Genomic DNA, 15,978 nt, shown 5'->3' on the forward strand with positions numbered 1-15,978 from the left:
GTGTGTTTTGTATAATCCCAGGAGTAATCTGTAGAGTCCTTCTTCCAGCTACAGTGGCTTCTGCAGCGACTGTTCCAGTAGGAAAATATCATGCTAAGCTGCATGCACACAATCTTTTTGACATGTGAAGAGCATCCATGAACCCAATAAACATAAAAACCCTAAATCGCATGCCGGGGCAACAAAACAAAGAAACTGTGCGCCACACATTCCGAATAAAGTTACAAAAGCTGTCACTGGGACGGTACCCTTTTGAAAGGTCCTAATATATACCATTTAGTAACAGATACAGTAGGAAAATAAGTATTTGAACACCCTGCTATTTTGCAAGTTCTCCCACTTTGAAATCATGGAGGGGTCTGAAATTGTCATCGTAGGTGCATGTCCACTGTGAGAGACATAATCTAAAAAAATCATTGTATCACAATGTGTGATTTTTTTTAACTATTTATTTGTATGATACAGTAGCAAATAAGTATTTGAACACCTGAGAAAGTCAATGTTAATATTTGGTACAGTAGCCTTTGTTTGCAATTACAGAGGTCAAACTTTTCCTGTAGTTTTTGGCCAGGTTTGCACACACTGCAGGAGGGATTTTGGCTCACTCCTCCACACAGATCTTCTCTAGATCAGTCAGGTTTCTGGCCTGTCGCTGAGAAAAAACGGAGTTTGAGCTCCCTCCAAAGATTCTCTATTGGGTTTAGGTCTGGAGTCTGGCTAGGCCACGCCAGAACCTTTATATGCTCCTTACAGAGCCACTCCTTGGTTATCCTGGCTGTGTGCTTTGGGTCATTGTCATGTTGGAAGATCCAGCCTCGACCCATCTTCAATGCTCTAACTGAGGGAAGGAGGTTGTTCCCCAAAATCTCGCAATACATGGCCCCACTCATCCTCTCATTAATACAGTGCAGTCACCCTGTCCCATGTGCAGAAAAACACCCCCAAAGCATGATGCTACCACCCCCATGCTTTACAGTAGGGATGGTGTTCTTGGGAATGGTACTCATCATTCTTCTTCCTCCAAACATGTTTAGTGGAATTATGAACAAAAAGTTATATTTTGGTCTCATCTGACCAAATGACTTTCTCCCAGGACTCCTCTGGATCATCCAAATGGTCATTGGCAAACTTAAGACGGGCCTGGACATGTGCTGGTTTAAGCAGGGGAACCTTCCATGCCATGCATGATTTCAAACCATGACATCTTAGTGTATTACCAACAGTAACCTTGGAAACGCTGGTCCCAGCTCTTTTCAGACCATTGACCAGCTCCTCCCATATAGTTCTGGGCTGATTTCTCACCTTTATTAGGATCATTGAGACCCCACAAGGTGAGATCTTGCATGGAGCCCCAGTTCGAGGGAGATTGACAGTCATGTTTAGCTTCTTTCATTTTCTAATGATTGTCCAACAGTGGACCTTTTTTTCACCCAGCTGCTTGGCAATTTCCCCGTAGCCCTTTCCAGCCTTGTGGAGGTGTACAATTTTGTCTCTAGTGTCTTTGGACAGCTCTTTGGCCATGTTATTATATGGATTCTTACTGATTGTATGGGGTGGACAGGTGTCTTTATGCAGCTAACGACCTCAAACAGGTGCATCTAATTTAGGATAATAAATGGAGTGGAGACTAACAGGTCTTTGAGGTTCAGAATTCTAGCTGATAGACAGGTGTTCAAATACTTATTTGCAGCTGGATCATAAAAAAATCGTTACAAAATCATACATTGTGATTTCTGGATTTTTTTTAGATTATTTCTCTCACAGTGGACATGCACCTACAATGACAATTTCAGACCCCTCCATACTGTATGTGTGTGAGCTACTAATATGTACAGGTAGATACTTTTTAAGTGTGTAATAAAAGATCTGATGAGGAAATTTGGTTCATATAAAGATTACTAATAGGTTTTGTATGGTTCCAAAAAGAACATTTAAAATCCGCATAAGCTTTCTCATTTTGGGGGGATTTCTTTGGGAAACCAAATTTTATTTTAAAAAATAAAGCACCTTAAGTTTTAAGCGTGTATGATGTAAATTGTACTGGTCTCCACTGTAACCAATAAAAATAAAATAGTGACAGCAAACCAAATGGTTATGTCTGTAGATCAGAGCAATCACAGAACTTAGTCAAGAAACATATCAGGCATGAATTTATTGCTTCAGACATGTATGCTTCAAGGAACAGCTGTACATTTCTGGAATCATCCAGTATTGTAAATGGGCACATTACTTACTTTCTTTAACTCATTTTTTTTCCAATTCTCACTCGTATAGGCCTGAGTACTATATGGTGTAATGGTGTATTGGCTGCTGTAGTCGGCCCCCTTAATGACCTACATGTGGATCCATGTGGTCATTTACAGTAGTTCTTTGTGCCAGCTCACATTCGTGTAACAAGTTCAGAACAGAATAATTGCAGTATAATAACCAAGTCTTTCCAAGTTTGACGCTAACAAGGCCACCGTTCTTCCCTCAATTTTAGTCCCTAAAAAAGTAGCCATGCGTTTCAATGGAAGGCTTGAGCTGGTGTGTTGGTGTGACGTGTCAGTTTCAACAAGCTTCATTTTTCATGCTTGACAACAGAAGCTACCATCTTTAAAACATATCTCATACCAAATCGAGTTTCTTTCACACTCTGTTTTTCATTATCTATCCGTTTTTCGAATCCGCTCTGAATAATGATTTACCTCGGGCATGTTACATATATTGTTGATTTCCACTGATATTAATCTACGTGGCAGCACAAAGAAATGAGCCCTATTTCACCTACTGTAGATGTTAACATTTAAGGCTTTTGCCAACCAGTCCAACCTGATCCAGAATATCAAATTCCACAATTAACAGCACAGAGAAAGTAAGAAATCGACGATTGCCTAAACAGCATGAAAAGCTACGTTAAATAACTGTAAAGAAATGCCGTATTCTGTCAAAGCCTACTATATTTCACAATACAAATCTGCGTTATCACCGCAAGCGAGCTAGCTCGCGTTCACGTCGCTTTGGCTGCACATTAGAATAGCGTTTTTTAAGCTCCTCATCATCGCTAACGTTAAGCCGTGTCTACATTAAAGCAAAAGCATACACAAGCTATGTACAAATCATTTGAAAGTCTCCACCTCGTTCACTTTGCAGAAAACCTCAGACTAAAGTGTGAAAAGCTGCCTTTAGGGTGCACACTGCTAGTTAGCTAGTTCAAAAAAGCCTAAAAAAATGACAAGAATTGAACTTGTCTTGCAATTGACATTCCAGAGCACTTGTATGAAGTCTGCCTCCCTACTGATGCTAAGTCTAAATGTAAAGAAGAGACGTCCTTTCATACAAAGCAAAGATTTTTGATAAGCAATCACTGATTACAATATACGTAGTAGAAAACCATGTTTTTGCATAGCATTTGGCCTTGCTGTACTTTTTAAATCTCGATTCTGTAATAAATGTTGATGCCAAATGCATTATTTTTGTTTACATCCTTTGGAATGAATGAAACGATAGCCTGTGTGGTGCTCATTTCCTTGTGAGATGAATGCGGTAACCAATGAAATCCTAGTAGTACAGGGGAATATAAAGTAGAAAGTCAAGGCAGATATGGCAATAATATTCCCATAGAGCTTTGAATCTATCATGCAATTTATGATATCAGTAGGGAAATTCAACAGGAGCACTCCCCTTATAGATTAGCGAAGTGAGAAGTGCAGTAAATAAGTGCTTGGCATAATTTCTTGCAGGGTCAGTTTGTCATTTAATACTGAAGAAAAAGAGGATGCAGAGGGACCGTCGTCAGCACGGGATCAACCATTTTATGTGGGCGAAACGGCTCCTTTAATGACCTGTTCCCTGTTGAGGTATGTGGCCCAGTAGACCAGGTTGAAAGTCCCAAAGAGGACAGGGAACACTATCCGGGACATCTTGTCAATTTTGCTAACGCTGTTGTAGGTCTTTTTGGGGTCCATTGCCGGCTTGCTCTCGGCGCTCTTCAGCTGAACAGCGGTGCTGTTGGAGATGGTGGAGATAGCCGCGTCCTTCGTGATGTTGGGGGTGAAGTTGACTCCAGACGAACAGGCGTTGTTTGGCTTTTTGGAGAGCGCCAATGGATCTTTTTTCTGAAAGGTGAGAAGATAATATCGTTATAAGTCTGCCGTCTTTATACGAGACTCATTGTGAGAGTGAATCCGCTAACTAACTGCCCAGATAATGAACCGTTTTGAAGGTCGTAACCTTCTAATTAAAGGTGGAATACAGTTAAGTGTTAACAGGGATCTGGCTCTGAACGTTAAACAAAGACCTCTGCAGAGCTTGGAGAAAAGATTAATGAATAAAGAGACAGTATAATAGAGCAGCCAAGACTACGGTCAAAGGGCTTGTCAACAGAGCTGATTCAACCTGATGCACTCGAATTGAGCCAAGAATATGTGTAAGCGACTTTGAGACATCTTTTTAATACATTTTTCACAACTAGACAGCCATTTCTACACAGCCATACACAAACATGGTCAAATGTGACCCTGCCTATGAAATAATTTATTTATGAGATTTGTAGCATTAAAGTTTGATTTCGATTATCCATTTCAGACTTATTTAAATTTTTGACATGGCCTTGTCAATATTAAAGATATCAAGGTTATCAGTGTTGGGGGTAACGCATTACAAGTACGTGCATTTCGTAATAATATTTATTTTCTAAAGGAACGAGTAAAGTAACGCATTACTTTATAAATGTACACTTTAATATGCAACTTTAATTAATTTGAAATAATTAATTAATAAAAAAAAAAGAATGTACTGAATTAAACTGAATGTAGTCACGTTTGAGGAACAGTTTGAGTCAGAAAACGCAGATGACAGGCCAGAGCTTCACATTTTTGTGATGGAAATATGCAATTTCTAAAATGCAGAACTTCTAAGTCATAAAACTGAAAGAGATCAAGCCTTATGGTGCATTCACACCAGCCGTGGTAGAGGCGGCAAAACGCGCTTTTCGCGCGTAGTTGGACGCTTGAACAGTTGAGTTTACTCGCTTCATTCACGCGTTAAAGCCGCGTGTGAAATTCTAGTCATTCGAGACATTCACGAGGAAATTCGCATCATGGGAGGGGCTTCTGCGACTCCACTCGCTTCCTGTAATCACGTCACTACTACAGCGAGGTCCTGATTGGTTAACGCTGCGTGGAAAGTCGCCGAAGGTCCGATTTTTCAACTCGCGCGTTTCCCGCGACAACGCTCAATTCGCGCGGAAAGCGCCATTCCGTGCGTTCTGCACCATTCGCGCAGCGCCTACCGCACCGCAGGATGCCTAATCGCGTCTTTCCATTGACTTAACATGTAAATTACTCGCGCTTGCCGCCTCTACCGCGTCTGGTGTGAACCCTACATCAGCCAAGTAAGAAAAAGTAATGCATGTATTACTTTCCATGAAAAGTAACTAAGTAACGCATTTAGTTATTTTTTTGGGGAGTAACTTAATATTGTAATGCATTACTTTAAAAAATACCTTTCCCCAACAATGAAGTTTATATATTTTTACAGAACATTCTTTACATTACGTACGATTATTTTATGTACAAAACAGTAAATCCCCAAAAAAGACTTCTATGTCATAATTTACTCACCCTTTATTTGAAACCTGTATAAATTTCTTTGTTCTGTAACAAAGCAGATCTGGGGCACCATTGACTTCCATAGTATGAAAAATAATACTATGGAAGTAAATGGTGCCCCAGACCTGGAAAATTTAAAAATATAAAAATAAAAACAAAAATCATTTACTCACCCTGAAGTTGTTCCAGACCTGTAAAAATGTCTTTATTCTGCTGAACACAAAACATTTGGGGCACCATTGACTTCCATAGTAATATTTTTCCTACTATTAAAGCCCCAGATTTGCTTTGTTACAAACATTCTTCAAAAAATCTTTTCTTGTGTTCAGCAGAACAAAGACATTTATACAGGTCTGGAACAAGTAAATGATACAGTAACTGACTTTTCATTTTTGGGTGAACTATCCCTTTAAGAAGGGTTTTTACAGGCAAGGTCACAAATATCATCTACAGCTGTAATCCTTTTAAGGAGTTTTCAAAAAGGTCAATTGGTCTGCGCAGTGCAGCATGTAGTCAAACACATGAACACTGCACACACCATGAGGTCCATTCAGGGCGAATACATATATGCGTACATATATTAAAAACAAAACACCTCCCAAAATGGGCACTTTCTCTCGAGGAACAAAAAGGGCAGGTGCTCAAGCTCCCTTTCATGTGTGCACGTGCCTGTGCACAAATGTTATGATACAGTACCTTGTATTCTTTAAACAGAGCAGAAAATAGGTTTCCAACAGGGTTTCAACTCTAAAATCCTGCTATAATGCTTATAGGTGGATATACAGTGTGTGTGAGTGCTATGGAGACTCGGTTTAAGGTGAGAAGGTGGGCAGAGGCAATCTGGCACAATGCCTGCTCATGTGGGTGGACGACAAAAGGTTTTGAGTTGCATAGACGTATTGATCGTGCTCTACTTCTATCCAGCCCCATTCATTCTCCTTCATCTTTTCTTTACTATGGAACGTGTGCACAGAATAACCTTTAGAGGCTTTAACTGCTTCAAGTCTCCAGAAGCATGAGAAATTAAACCACACAGATAATGAACACCGTTGTGACCATCACTACACGGCCTTGCCTACAGAAGAACTTCGCAGCAGGGGCCCTTGTAAAAAAGGCTCCACGGAGGTGTACGTTGGCGTTTGTTAAAAATGTGAGGGTGACATTTAAGTTAGCTGTGCTTGAGGTTCAGATCTGACCTTCAGAGGTCCAACTGTAGAGCTTTTACTAACACACTCACCACGTCATATGTGCATGGACCGCTCTTTGGATTCTGTTGTGTGTACCAGTCTGTATGAATAAAAAAATACCACCTGGGTCTTGCATACTGTATAAAATTTTGGTATTTATATGTACAATAAAAACAAGCAGCTTTTCGAAAACTCAATGATATGGCTGGTCTAAAGGGCATTTTGGCTTAAATCCTTTAGAGTTTCAAAATGTGACAACCGGCAGTAGCTAAACACAACTGGAGCACGTCTAATAAAGCGTCTGACCTATGATATTTAACCCAATTCTGGGTAAATATTGGACAGTACACATGTGGGGTTAATAAATTAACCTATGATGGGTTGTTTCAACACATAGTTGGCTTAACAACAACCCAGCATAGGTTTATTTATAATCCAACATGTGTTCTGTCTAATATTTACAGAGCATTTGGTTAAAATCAACCAAGCAAGAATTAAAGTGTAACTGTTATGAGACAAGTATTGTAACATTCATGTCAAACCGAACTGAACAGTCTTTCTGAGAGTTTTGAGTACTGAGGTAATGCTATAAATCTGCTTTTTGCATTAAATCATAAGCCAAAACAATATACAGCGGGGAAAATAAGTATTTGACACATCAACATTTTTATCAGGGATTTCTAAGTGGGCCAAATATTGAATTCATACAAAGAAATCAGAACATTTAAGTATACAAGTTGAGTCATAATAAATAAAGTTAAATAACACAGGGAATAAGTATTGAACACATGAAGAGAACAAGGTGCAAAATGGCAAATGCCATTTGTGTAAATGCTGAAGTGTTAAATACTTATTTTCCCACGATATAACTCTATTTGTGAAAAAATTATAGACTCATTGTGATTTTCTCCCATTACTGTATGTTCCAATTCCAATCTAAGAATAGGAATAATTGTAGACCCAGTGCATAAAAATCCGCACATAAACTCACTTACTTTTGGCTGCTGGGCCTCCAATGCTTTCTTTCCATCCCACGCCCAACTGCGTTTGGTAAAGTAGTTGACTGTGGCAAACTCAATGAGTGCTGAGAACACGAAGGCATAGCAGACAGCAATAAACCAATCCATTGCAGTGGCATACGCCACCTTGGGGAGAGAGTTGCGGGCGCTGATGCTTAGGGTGGTCATGGTCAACACTGTGGTAACACCTTATAGGAGAAAACGAGATAGAGAGAAAGACTGAAACGTATATATTGTTAATATAAAACATTGCAATATATTGCTCCATTTCATCCACCCAGGAGATATTGCATATACACTTCGTAAATAGTGTTAAATATGAGCAACAGTTGAGCTGCAAAACATTATAATGAAATTCTGGATGCTTTTAAGCAATGTTAATAATGTTATTTGCTTACTGAAAATTATCACGTAATTAATCAAAAACTTTTAAGTAGGAGCAGAGTGAGTTTGTGAAAGCAGCTAGCACTGAGCGGGGAAATGCTTCTCTTTCATCAAATACAGTGACATAATTCTTTTAATATTCAGACCACTGTGCATGAATAAAATATTGGTTCATAAATCATAAACTCATCTCAACAACAAAACAAAGCAAATCAGCTACAGTAGGAGCACAGATGGTTGTTTTCATTTCCCACAAATGCAGACTATCAAAGAACAAAATGTACAAGAAGTAGCAACAATGGTCAAAGAGGATATCAATGTGACCCAGTCTGTGAAAACCCAGCTATAATCTTGTTTTTTTGTGATTATACTGTTTTCTACATAAAATATGACGTAAAGAACATTCTGTGAAAATATAGATTAAAATCAATGAGTGAAATCAAACTTTGATGCTCCTAATCTCATCATTAGATTATGAGACTTCATGTTGGATTTTACCGACAGGGTAACTATTTCTTAAAGGGACAGTTCCCCCAAAACAAAGATTATTTCATGTGATTCTTTTTAAAGGGACAATAAGTAAGATTTCCCCCATCTAGTGGTGAAATTGTATTTAGCCTTCAAACGAACAGTGCTCTCTAGCGCCTCACTTTTTCAAATACGTGTTGCAACTACGGTAACCGTTATGAACTCACTGATCTCCTTGTCCGTTTCAGCTGGTTCACGTGTTCTAAACGAAAACGCGTTGAGGAAACGCGTTGGTAGGCTAGTGCTTTTTGTCCCTCTCTGCTATTATAGTTTATCAATATGGCGGATTGACATGGACTTACCCGTTCAATGTAAGTAAAGAAAATAAATTATAAGCTTACAAAAAAAGTCAGATCATTGCCAGAGGTCATTTGACACCAACGAGGACATATTTATGAATAAAGACATTTATTTTGACTAATAAAATACTTAAAATCCTACTTACTGTCCCTTTAATTAAATATATTAAATAATTAAATTTGACTATCCCGTGAGCGGTTTGCTGGGAGAGAAGTTATCCAATAAACAAGAAGGAGAAAAGTTGTTTTATTAAAAACTGCTCGAACGCGGTAACGGGGCAAATTGTGGATCTGTTAATGTCGCGTCACTGCTGTTGCTCGCGGCAGAAGTTGAATATTTCTTAACTTTTCAAGCGCCAATGTGTGCGTCAGCCAATCAGATCGCCTTATGCAAATAACCTAGTGCAAGCCAGCCAATTACGTTTACGGAAGACCGGAGCATGTGTTGCGGCCATCTAATTTAGTACTGTCACAGTATGCGATTTCAGGCTTTTAGTGAAAGCCTTCATAACTTTTAAATCTCATATTTGTTCATGTAGAGCATTGCATTAGCAATACAAAGGTGGTGGTCTGAATTCCCAGGGTACCCATGCTGATTAAAAACAAAAAATAATTAAATTGAATGCATTGTATGTCGCTTTGAATAAAAGCATCTGCCAAATGCATAAATGTCATATGCACATATACACTGCAAAAATTGCAATAAAACTTTTTTACTTAGTTTTTTTTTGTCTTGTTTTCAGTAAAAAAGTATCAAAAAAATTTTTTTATTAAAAAAAATATTTTCAAAATGACCTAGGAAAATAATTTAAAAATTTTCAACTTTAAATGAATTAGTGCTTAAACCACTTAAAAATCTGCCAATGGAATAAGAAAAATGTTCTTGAAATAAGTTTACTTTTTTCATAAACACTTAATTCAAGAAAATGTTTCTTATTCCATTGGCTTTTTTGCTTGTTTTAAGCTCAAATTTGCTTAAATTTAATATTTGTTGTCATATAGTGTACCATGTATGGACATTTGTTATTTTGTCATTAGCCTACATAGTTACAATTAACTTTAATTAAGTTAAAAGTTATGGTCCGACACGGCAGAATTCTTGTTTTTGGGTGAACTGTCCTTTAATATCTGAAACGGCATTGGAGTAACAGTATCATTATTAATCCTTTGTGCAAAGCACCAGAGAACAGTACTTGGGAATTGTCTGAAAGAGTGGAGGTGTGCTGTCCCTGTCAAAGACAGAGATCTGCAGATAGCCCGAGGCAGAGGAGGACAGCGATTCTTTTAGACATAAATATAAATGATACTACAGTCCCTCAGGCATAGGGCTCTGGGATCTCCAAGCCTCAGGCTATGCAAATAAAACATCTTCGCATGTGCAATATCAGCAGGTGAATCTCTAAGTGTCTGTTCATGTATATATATATGTATAAAATATGCATTTGTGTGTGTTTGTGTACACGAAAGCTGTTTGTTTAGATGTGTCATTTGTAGCCCAGTCATGGAGATGCACTTGTTTGCGTGGGTACATATTCCTTGTGGACTGTCGGTTCGTTCTGCTTATTATTTGCCAAGACACAATGCAAGGTATTTTGAGTTGAATAGGTACAAAAACAGCTTTTCATTCCCTCTGATTGCATTAGTCAATTCCGATTTCCATTTTGATGAGAATTATCGATGTATTAAGCAAAACATTAATTAACAGGCTAAAGACATGACAGATACGTCCGTGCACGCTACAGTAGGTGAGTGAAAGGTTTCTAATTGATTCTCGGCCTTCGGGAGAAAATATGTGATACTATTCAGCAGACGATAATGAGATCTTAAAGGGACATTCCACTTTATTTGAAAATATGCTCATTTTCCAGCTCCCCTAGAGTTAAACATTTGATTTTTACCGTTTTTGGAATCCATTCAGCTGATCTCCGGGTCTGGCGCTAGCACTTTTAGCATAGCTTAGCACAATCCATTGAATCTGATTAGACCATTAGCATCGCGCTAAAAATATTTTTCCTTTTTAAAACTTGACCGAAAGTAGTCGCCTGCTATTGAAAGTAACCAAGGGGACTATTTTCGGTCACTGTGTAATATCACTACGGCTGCTGCAGCCATGTTACAGCAGCAAAGTCCTTGATTATTACACCAGAATGAGAGTATAGTTCCTAGCCATATCTGCCTAGAAAATCGCAAATTTGGATTTTCCGTCGGTCTTACGATGTAACCACAGGAGAGTCAAGTTTTAAACAGGAACAATATCGAAGCTCTTTGGTTGTTTTTTTGCGCGATGCTAGTGGTGTAGTCAGATTCTGTGGATTGTGCTAAGCTATGCTAGAAGTGTTAGCGCCAGAACAGCCGAATGGATTCCAAAACGGCAAGAATCAAACGCCCAACCCCAGGGGAGCTGGAAAATGTGCACACCTTCCAAAAAAGTGGAATGTCCCTTCAAGGCATTTCTTTGGTCGAAGGAAGCACTAACCGAAGACGGTCCTGGCGGGGACAGATTCTCGGTTGAGCCAAAAAGACACTTGGGACAGAATGACAGTCATGAAGCAGGGCATATAAGTCTGGATCACAAAGTAACCAATCTTCCTCTTCAGGTAGAAATGGGCCATCATCACGGTATATTGACCTGCAGGAGAGTGAAACGGGAGAGCGGAAAAATTAGAGAAAAGGATGGGGATTGGAAACAGTGATTGAAAGATAAGTAAGAGAGGATGCTGAAGGAACAAAGGGACTAAGAATAGAGGGATAGAGTGTGATTAAAGCCTCGGGGGGATAAGTGCAAACCAGCCGAGAGGTTTAAAGAGAAAATGAGAAAGAGAGAAGTGGTAAGAAATGGCAGAAAGGAAATATAGACACATAATACTGAGTACATTAAAATGAATAGGATGTCAGTATGGAAGTTTAGTGGATTTCGATTTCTGTAAAACGTAACATGTTTGTTGTTGTTTTTTAGAGTAAAAATCATATGAGGTCCTGGTTGGTGGTCTCAATAGCACCAAACAGTGGACAGTTCTTGTAATGTCTTTGTAAAACCTATCCATAAACAAAAGTTGTAATAGCAATAAATACAGTAAAGCACCTAAATGTAGGACATTTTAAGCATGTAACAGATCAAATCTAAACACAACAATGATGGTGTGTAGCTCCAAGCTGTTATATGTCTTTCGCACACTGAACACATGCAGTAAATCATTAACTTGAATAGGAAATAGAGTGAAAAAAACATCATATCCTGTTAACCAAGCGAAGATTGAATTTAAAGCTTTTAAAAAATCCCATCGAGCCACACAGTCTGATAAACTATAGAAAATCCACTGATGACTGCTGCTTTCTCCTGGCAAAATCGGATTTTTGTGTCCCACTAATCCCTTGTCACAATCTGCGTTCTGCAGGCTCCTCTCTCTCTCTCTCTCTTGCTCTCTCTCTCTCTCTCTCTATCTCTCACTCTTTCAATAGTTTCATCCATTCTGTCGGGCCAGGGCATCCTTGTTCAGGATATACTCTTTTTAGTTCACAGAGAGAGCAGGTGAACAAAAGAAAACAGGAACAAAACTAAGAGAAAATCTAACCAGGAACAAAGCGGGAAGCTCAATTGGATCAAATGAAGGGAACGCAAAGCTGTTGAGGATTACACCTCGAGGAAAAGTTTAAACGTCGTGCTTTTTGTGAAGGCCCTGGGGGACAAGGATGTCCTCGTCGAGAGGGGCTCCTGGTATCCCCCGTTTCTCGCTCGCCCCTTTATTCCAATGACCGGCAAGAGAGCAGGACTGGCAGTGCCCCATTTGAGATATTACGCCTTGGATGTGCCCTGCGCTGTGGGACTCTACTGAGAACTTCAAACATGCGACTCTGGTGGATTTTACTGCTTAGCTTTTGGAGCGTTTATGGGGAGCTACCATTTATCGCGGAGAACAATGCTGCCATGTTGGTCAACTGGTGAGTGTAGTACTTTCATATATGAATAGCGTAGCTAAAGTTTGACAGAAGTAGAAAAGATCCCGAGGGGCGAGCCTTTAAATCAATATGAAACTGCTGGGGAGGGCATGTGCTATTTTCTGGATGGGAATTCTTATTAATAAAAGGTGACAGGTTATCTGGATGTCTTTACAGTGCAGGCAGAGTGATTGAATGTTGACATTTCCGCGGGAGATAATTTCACCCCTGTTTGGCAGAATTTGATCTTTCTTTCTGGTTCTCCTCCTGCTGGGTTTTCTGAGCTCAGTTGCGATCATGACAGGAAGTCCTGGTGGATCTATTTCTGATGTTGTAAAGAGGTTTGCACCTCAGATTAGCTGCGGTAATGACCAGGGGACCTTTGTCCTGCATGTCAAGCAAGGGAAACACATAAAACACAGGTCAAAATGTGCTCCTCAGAAAGCAAAGCCATGGCCTGAGCTTCTTAAAGTACAGACAAAAGGTTAAAAGGGTGATGTGTTTAACATAGCTGATAGCACTTGCTTGGCTCACAATCAGATAATGTCTTATCGAACATGGCTGTCCGTATATCACATCCATACAGGCTGAACAGGGGGAAACCCCCCGCACATCCTGTGTAATGATTACAAAGGTAGAGACAGCAATGATAAGAGTATATCTTTACATAAGAGAATTAGGCAGATGTCACCCAGTCTGCCCAGGCACCCCCGCACGGCTCACATGTGTCCATCGCAGGCTTCAGCCATTGGCCTTTAACTGACATCACATGGTCCTGATAGGGAGGGGCGGGGATTAACCCTCCAGACCCAATGGCTCAGGACAGGGATAAGTGTTGTTTTTTTCCTCTCTGTCTCTATTTGGTTCTTTCATCTTCATGTCTGTAGCAGTAGAGACAGCTGGCGTTGAGTGGGAGGTGTATTTAAATCCTCATCACACATTTGTCATCCAGCTTGATTTGAAAAAGCCACAGAAGGGCCATCACATTGTTTAAGAGAAATGATGTCACGATGTGCGGCATATGTAGGGGAACGTAACTGAAACAGTCCTTTGTGATAACGCGTGAGATGCAAGAGGTGAGAAGTTCAGATGTCTTACGCTGTGTGTGACAAAATATATGACGTGAAGCAGACTCACTACTGTATATGGGGAGAGACATCATAAATAAACCGTGAAGCTGATTGAGTGCAGTGATTGGCAGGTGAGATTGAGTCAGATGAAGTGCTTTACCTCTGCTTGTGTTGATATCTTCGGTACCGGCTGTTTGGCCAGTCAGGTGGTACTGGTTGAGACGGGACCCCTCCTCTGCAACCACCACAGACTTGGCAGGGTCTTGAGTCCACTTATATACCACTTCGGAAATAGGGTAGGCATCTGGAAAGACATACAGAAGGGAACACTCTATAACCGCCTGCTTGTTAGATTATGCACCAATATGAAGGAAACACATGTTCATATGACAATATTAAACTGAGACCAAATTAAGACATTGGATTTGGTCTCCAAATATTGCCACATGTTCCTCCTCTACAGATTTTAAAAGATGTAGATCTTTGATTGCCAAGATACCAAAGTCTAAAATAAAGGCATTATATTTGGGCCATTCACTTTATTATTATTCCATCTATTACATGTCAACAATGGAGTCTTTTGTATATTTTAGAATTTATCTTAAAGTATTAGTCCATTTTCTTAAAAAAATCCAGATAATTTACTCACCACCATGTCATCCAAATCGTTGATGTCTTTCTTTGTTCAGTCGAGAAGAAGTTATGTTTTTTAAGGGAAAACATTCCAGGATTTTTCTAATTTTAATGGACTTTAATGGACCCCAATACTTAACAGTTTTAATGCAGTTTAAAATTGCAGTTTCAAAGGACTCTAAACGATCTCAAACGAGGCATAAGGGTCTTATCTAGTGAAGTGATTGTCATTTTTGGCAAGAAAATAAAAAAAAGTGCACTTTTAAACCACAACTTCTCGTCTTCCTCCGGTCCTGTGACGCGCCAGTGCGACCTCACGTAATACGTCATCACGGATGACGTATCCAAAACTACGCCCCAGTAGTGTGGAGAAAGAGGACCGTTCCGACGTTGTTGAATGTGGAATGATACTAATTAATGTCTTTGTGTCAGTTTATTGTTTAAAATGGTCCGTTTCATATATGTAACACGTGACCTTTCCACGGCATTACACAATAACGTGAGGTCGTGCTGGTTCGTCACACAGCCGGAGGAAGAAGAGAAGTTGTGGTATAAAATTGCATATTTTTTATTTTTCTTACCAAAAATGACAATCGTTTCGCTAGATAAGACCCTTATGCCTCGTTTGGGATCATTTAGAGTGCTTTGAAGCTGCGTTGAAACTGCAATATTAAACTGCATTAAAACTGTTAAGTATTGGGGTCCACCAAAGTCCATTAAAATGAGAAACATCCTGGACCCTTCTCCGCAAAAAACACAACTTCCTCTCGACTGAACAAAGAAAGACATCAACATGTTGGATAACATGGTGGTGGGTAAATTATCTGTATTTTTAAGAAAATTGACTAATCCTTTAAAGAATATTAGGATAAATATTTGAACCGAAATTGATACCTAAAATCACTTTGACCTGCAAATTCACATCACGCATTGCACATTGCTATTTTGTACAAGACCACAAATGCAGAAAGTTTGTAAAGTTTGGTGAACTTTGACCTGTAAATGCGTATCAAGTTTGTGATTCATAAGTATTAACTACATATAACAGGTTTACAGGTCTTGTTGTATTATGTTTATTACACGGCACTCTTGATTCTGATTGGCCAGTCGCAACATTACAAGGTTAGTTCTTTTCAGATAACTACTGCTCAAAACTAGACCTGGAAGAATCGATTCCGAAGGGTTGGGAATTGAGAGTCGATTCCAAAGGTTGGAATCGATTCCATTAGGGGAATCGACTACTCTTTAAGATTTTTTTAAACACAAACCGCAGCATGTAGCCGATTTCATTTGTCAACACAATCATGTCACCTGTAAAGAAATAAAGTTCA

The 15,978-nt window shown here is 39.3% G+C and overlaps 2 protein-coding genes across 4 annotated transcripts in view; one reads left to right on the plus strand and one right to left on the minus strand.

Moving 5' to 3' along the window:
* Nucleotides 1–2,127: 2,127 nt before the first annotated feature.
* The window catches only part of gabra5 (gamma-aminobutyric acid type A receptor subunit alpha5), a 48,588-nt gene continuing 34,737 nt past the window's right edge, over nt 2,128–15,978 (minus strand). The window contains exons 7-10 of the mRNA XM_055214367.2: nt 14,175–14,318; nt 11,485–11,637; nt 7,774–7,985; nt 2,128–4,097 (exon numbers count right to left, since the gene is read on the minus strand). Of these exons, the coding sequence (XP_055070342.1) occupies nt 3,795–4,097; nt 7,774–7,985; nt 11,485–11,637; nt 14,175–14,318 (812 nt within the window). The 3' untranslated portion in view covers nt 2,128–3,794. The remainder of the gene's footprint in view (nt 4,098–7,773; nt 7,986–11,484; nt 11,638–14,174; nt 14,319–15,978) is intronic.
* The window catches only part of gabrb3 (gamma-aminobutyric acid type A receptor subunit beta3), a 116,827-nt gene continuing 113,327 nt past the window's right edge, over nt 12,479–15,978 (plus strand). The window contains exon 1 of one of the 3 annotated variants that reach the window (XM_055214366.2): nt 12,479–12,947. In XM_055214366.2, coding sequence (XP_055070341.1) covers nt 12,853–12,947 — 95 coding nt within the window. In that variant the 5' untranslated portion in view covers nt 12,479–12,852. The remainder of the gene's footprint in view (nt 12,948–15,978) is intronic. The other 2 variants (XM_055214363.2, XM_055214361.2) reach the window with 2 other exon arrangements.

Source organism: Misgurnus anguillicaudatus, chromosome 8 (assembly GCF_027580225.2).
Source record: "Misgurnus anguillicaudatus chromosome 8, ASM2758022v2, whole genome shotgun sequence".
NCBI lineage: Eukaryota > Metazoa > Chordata > Actinopteri > Cypriniformes > Cobitidae > Misgurnus > Misgurnus anguillicaudatus.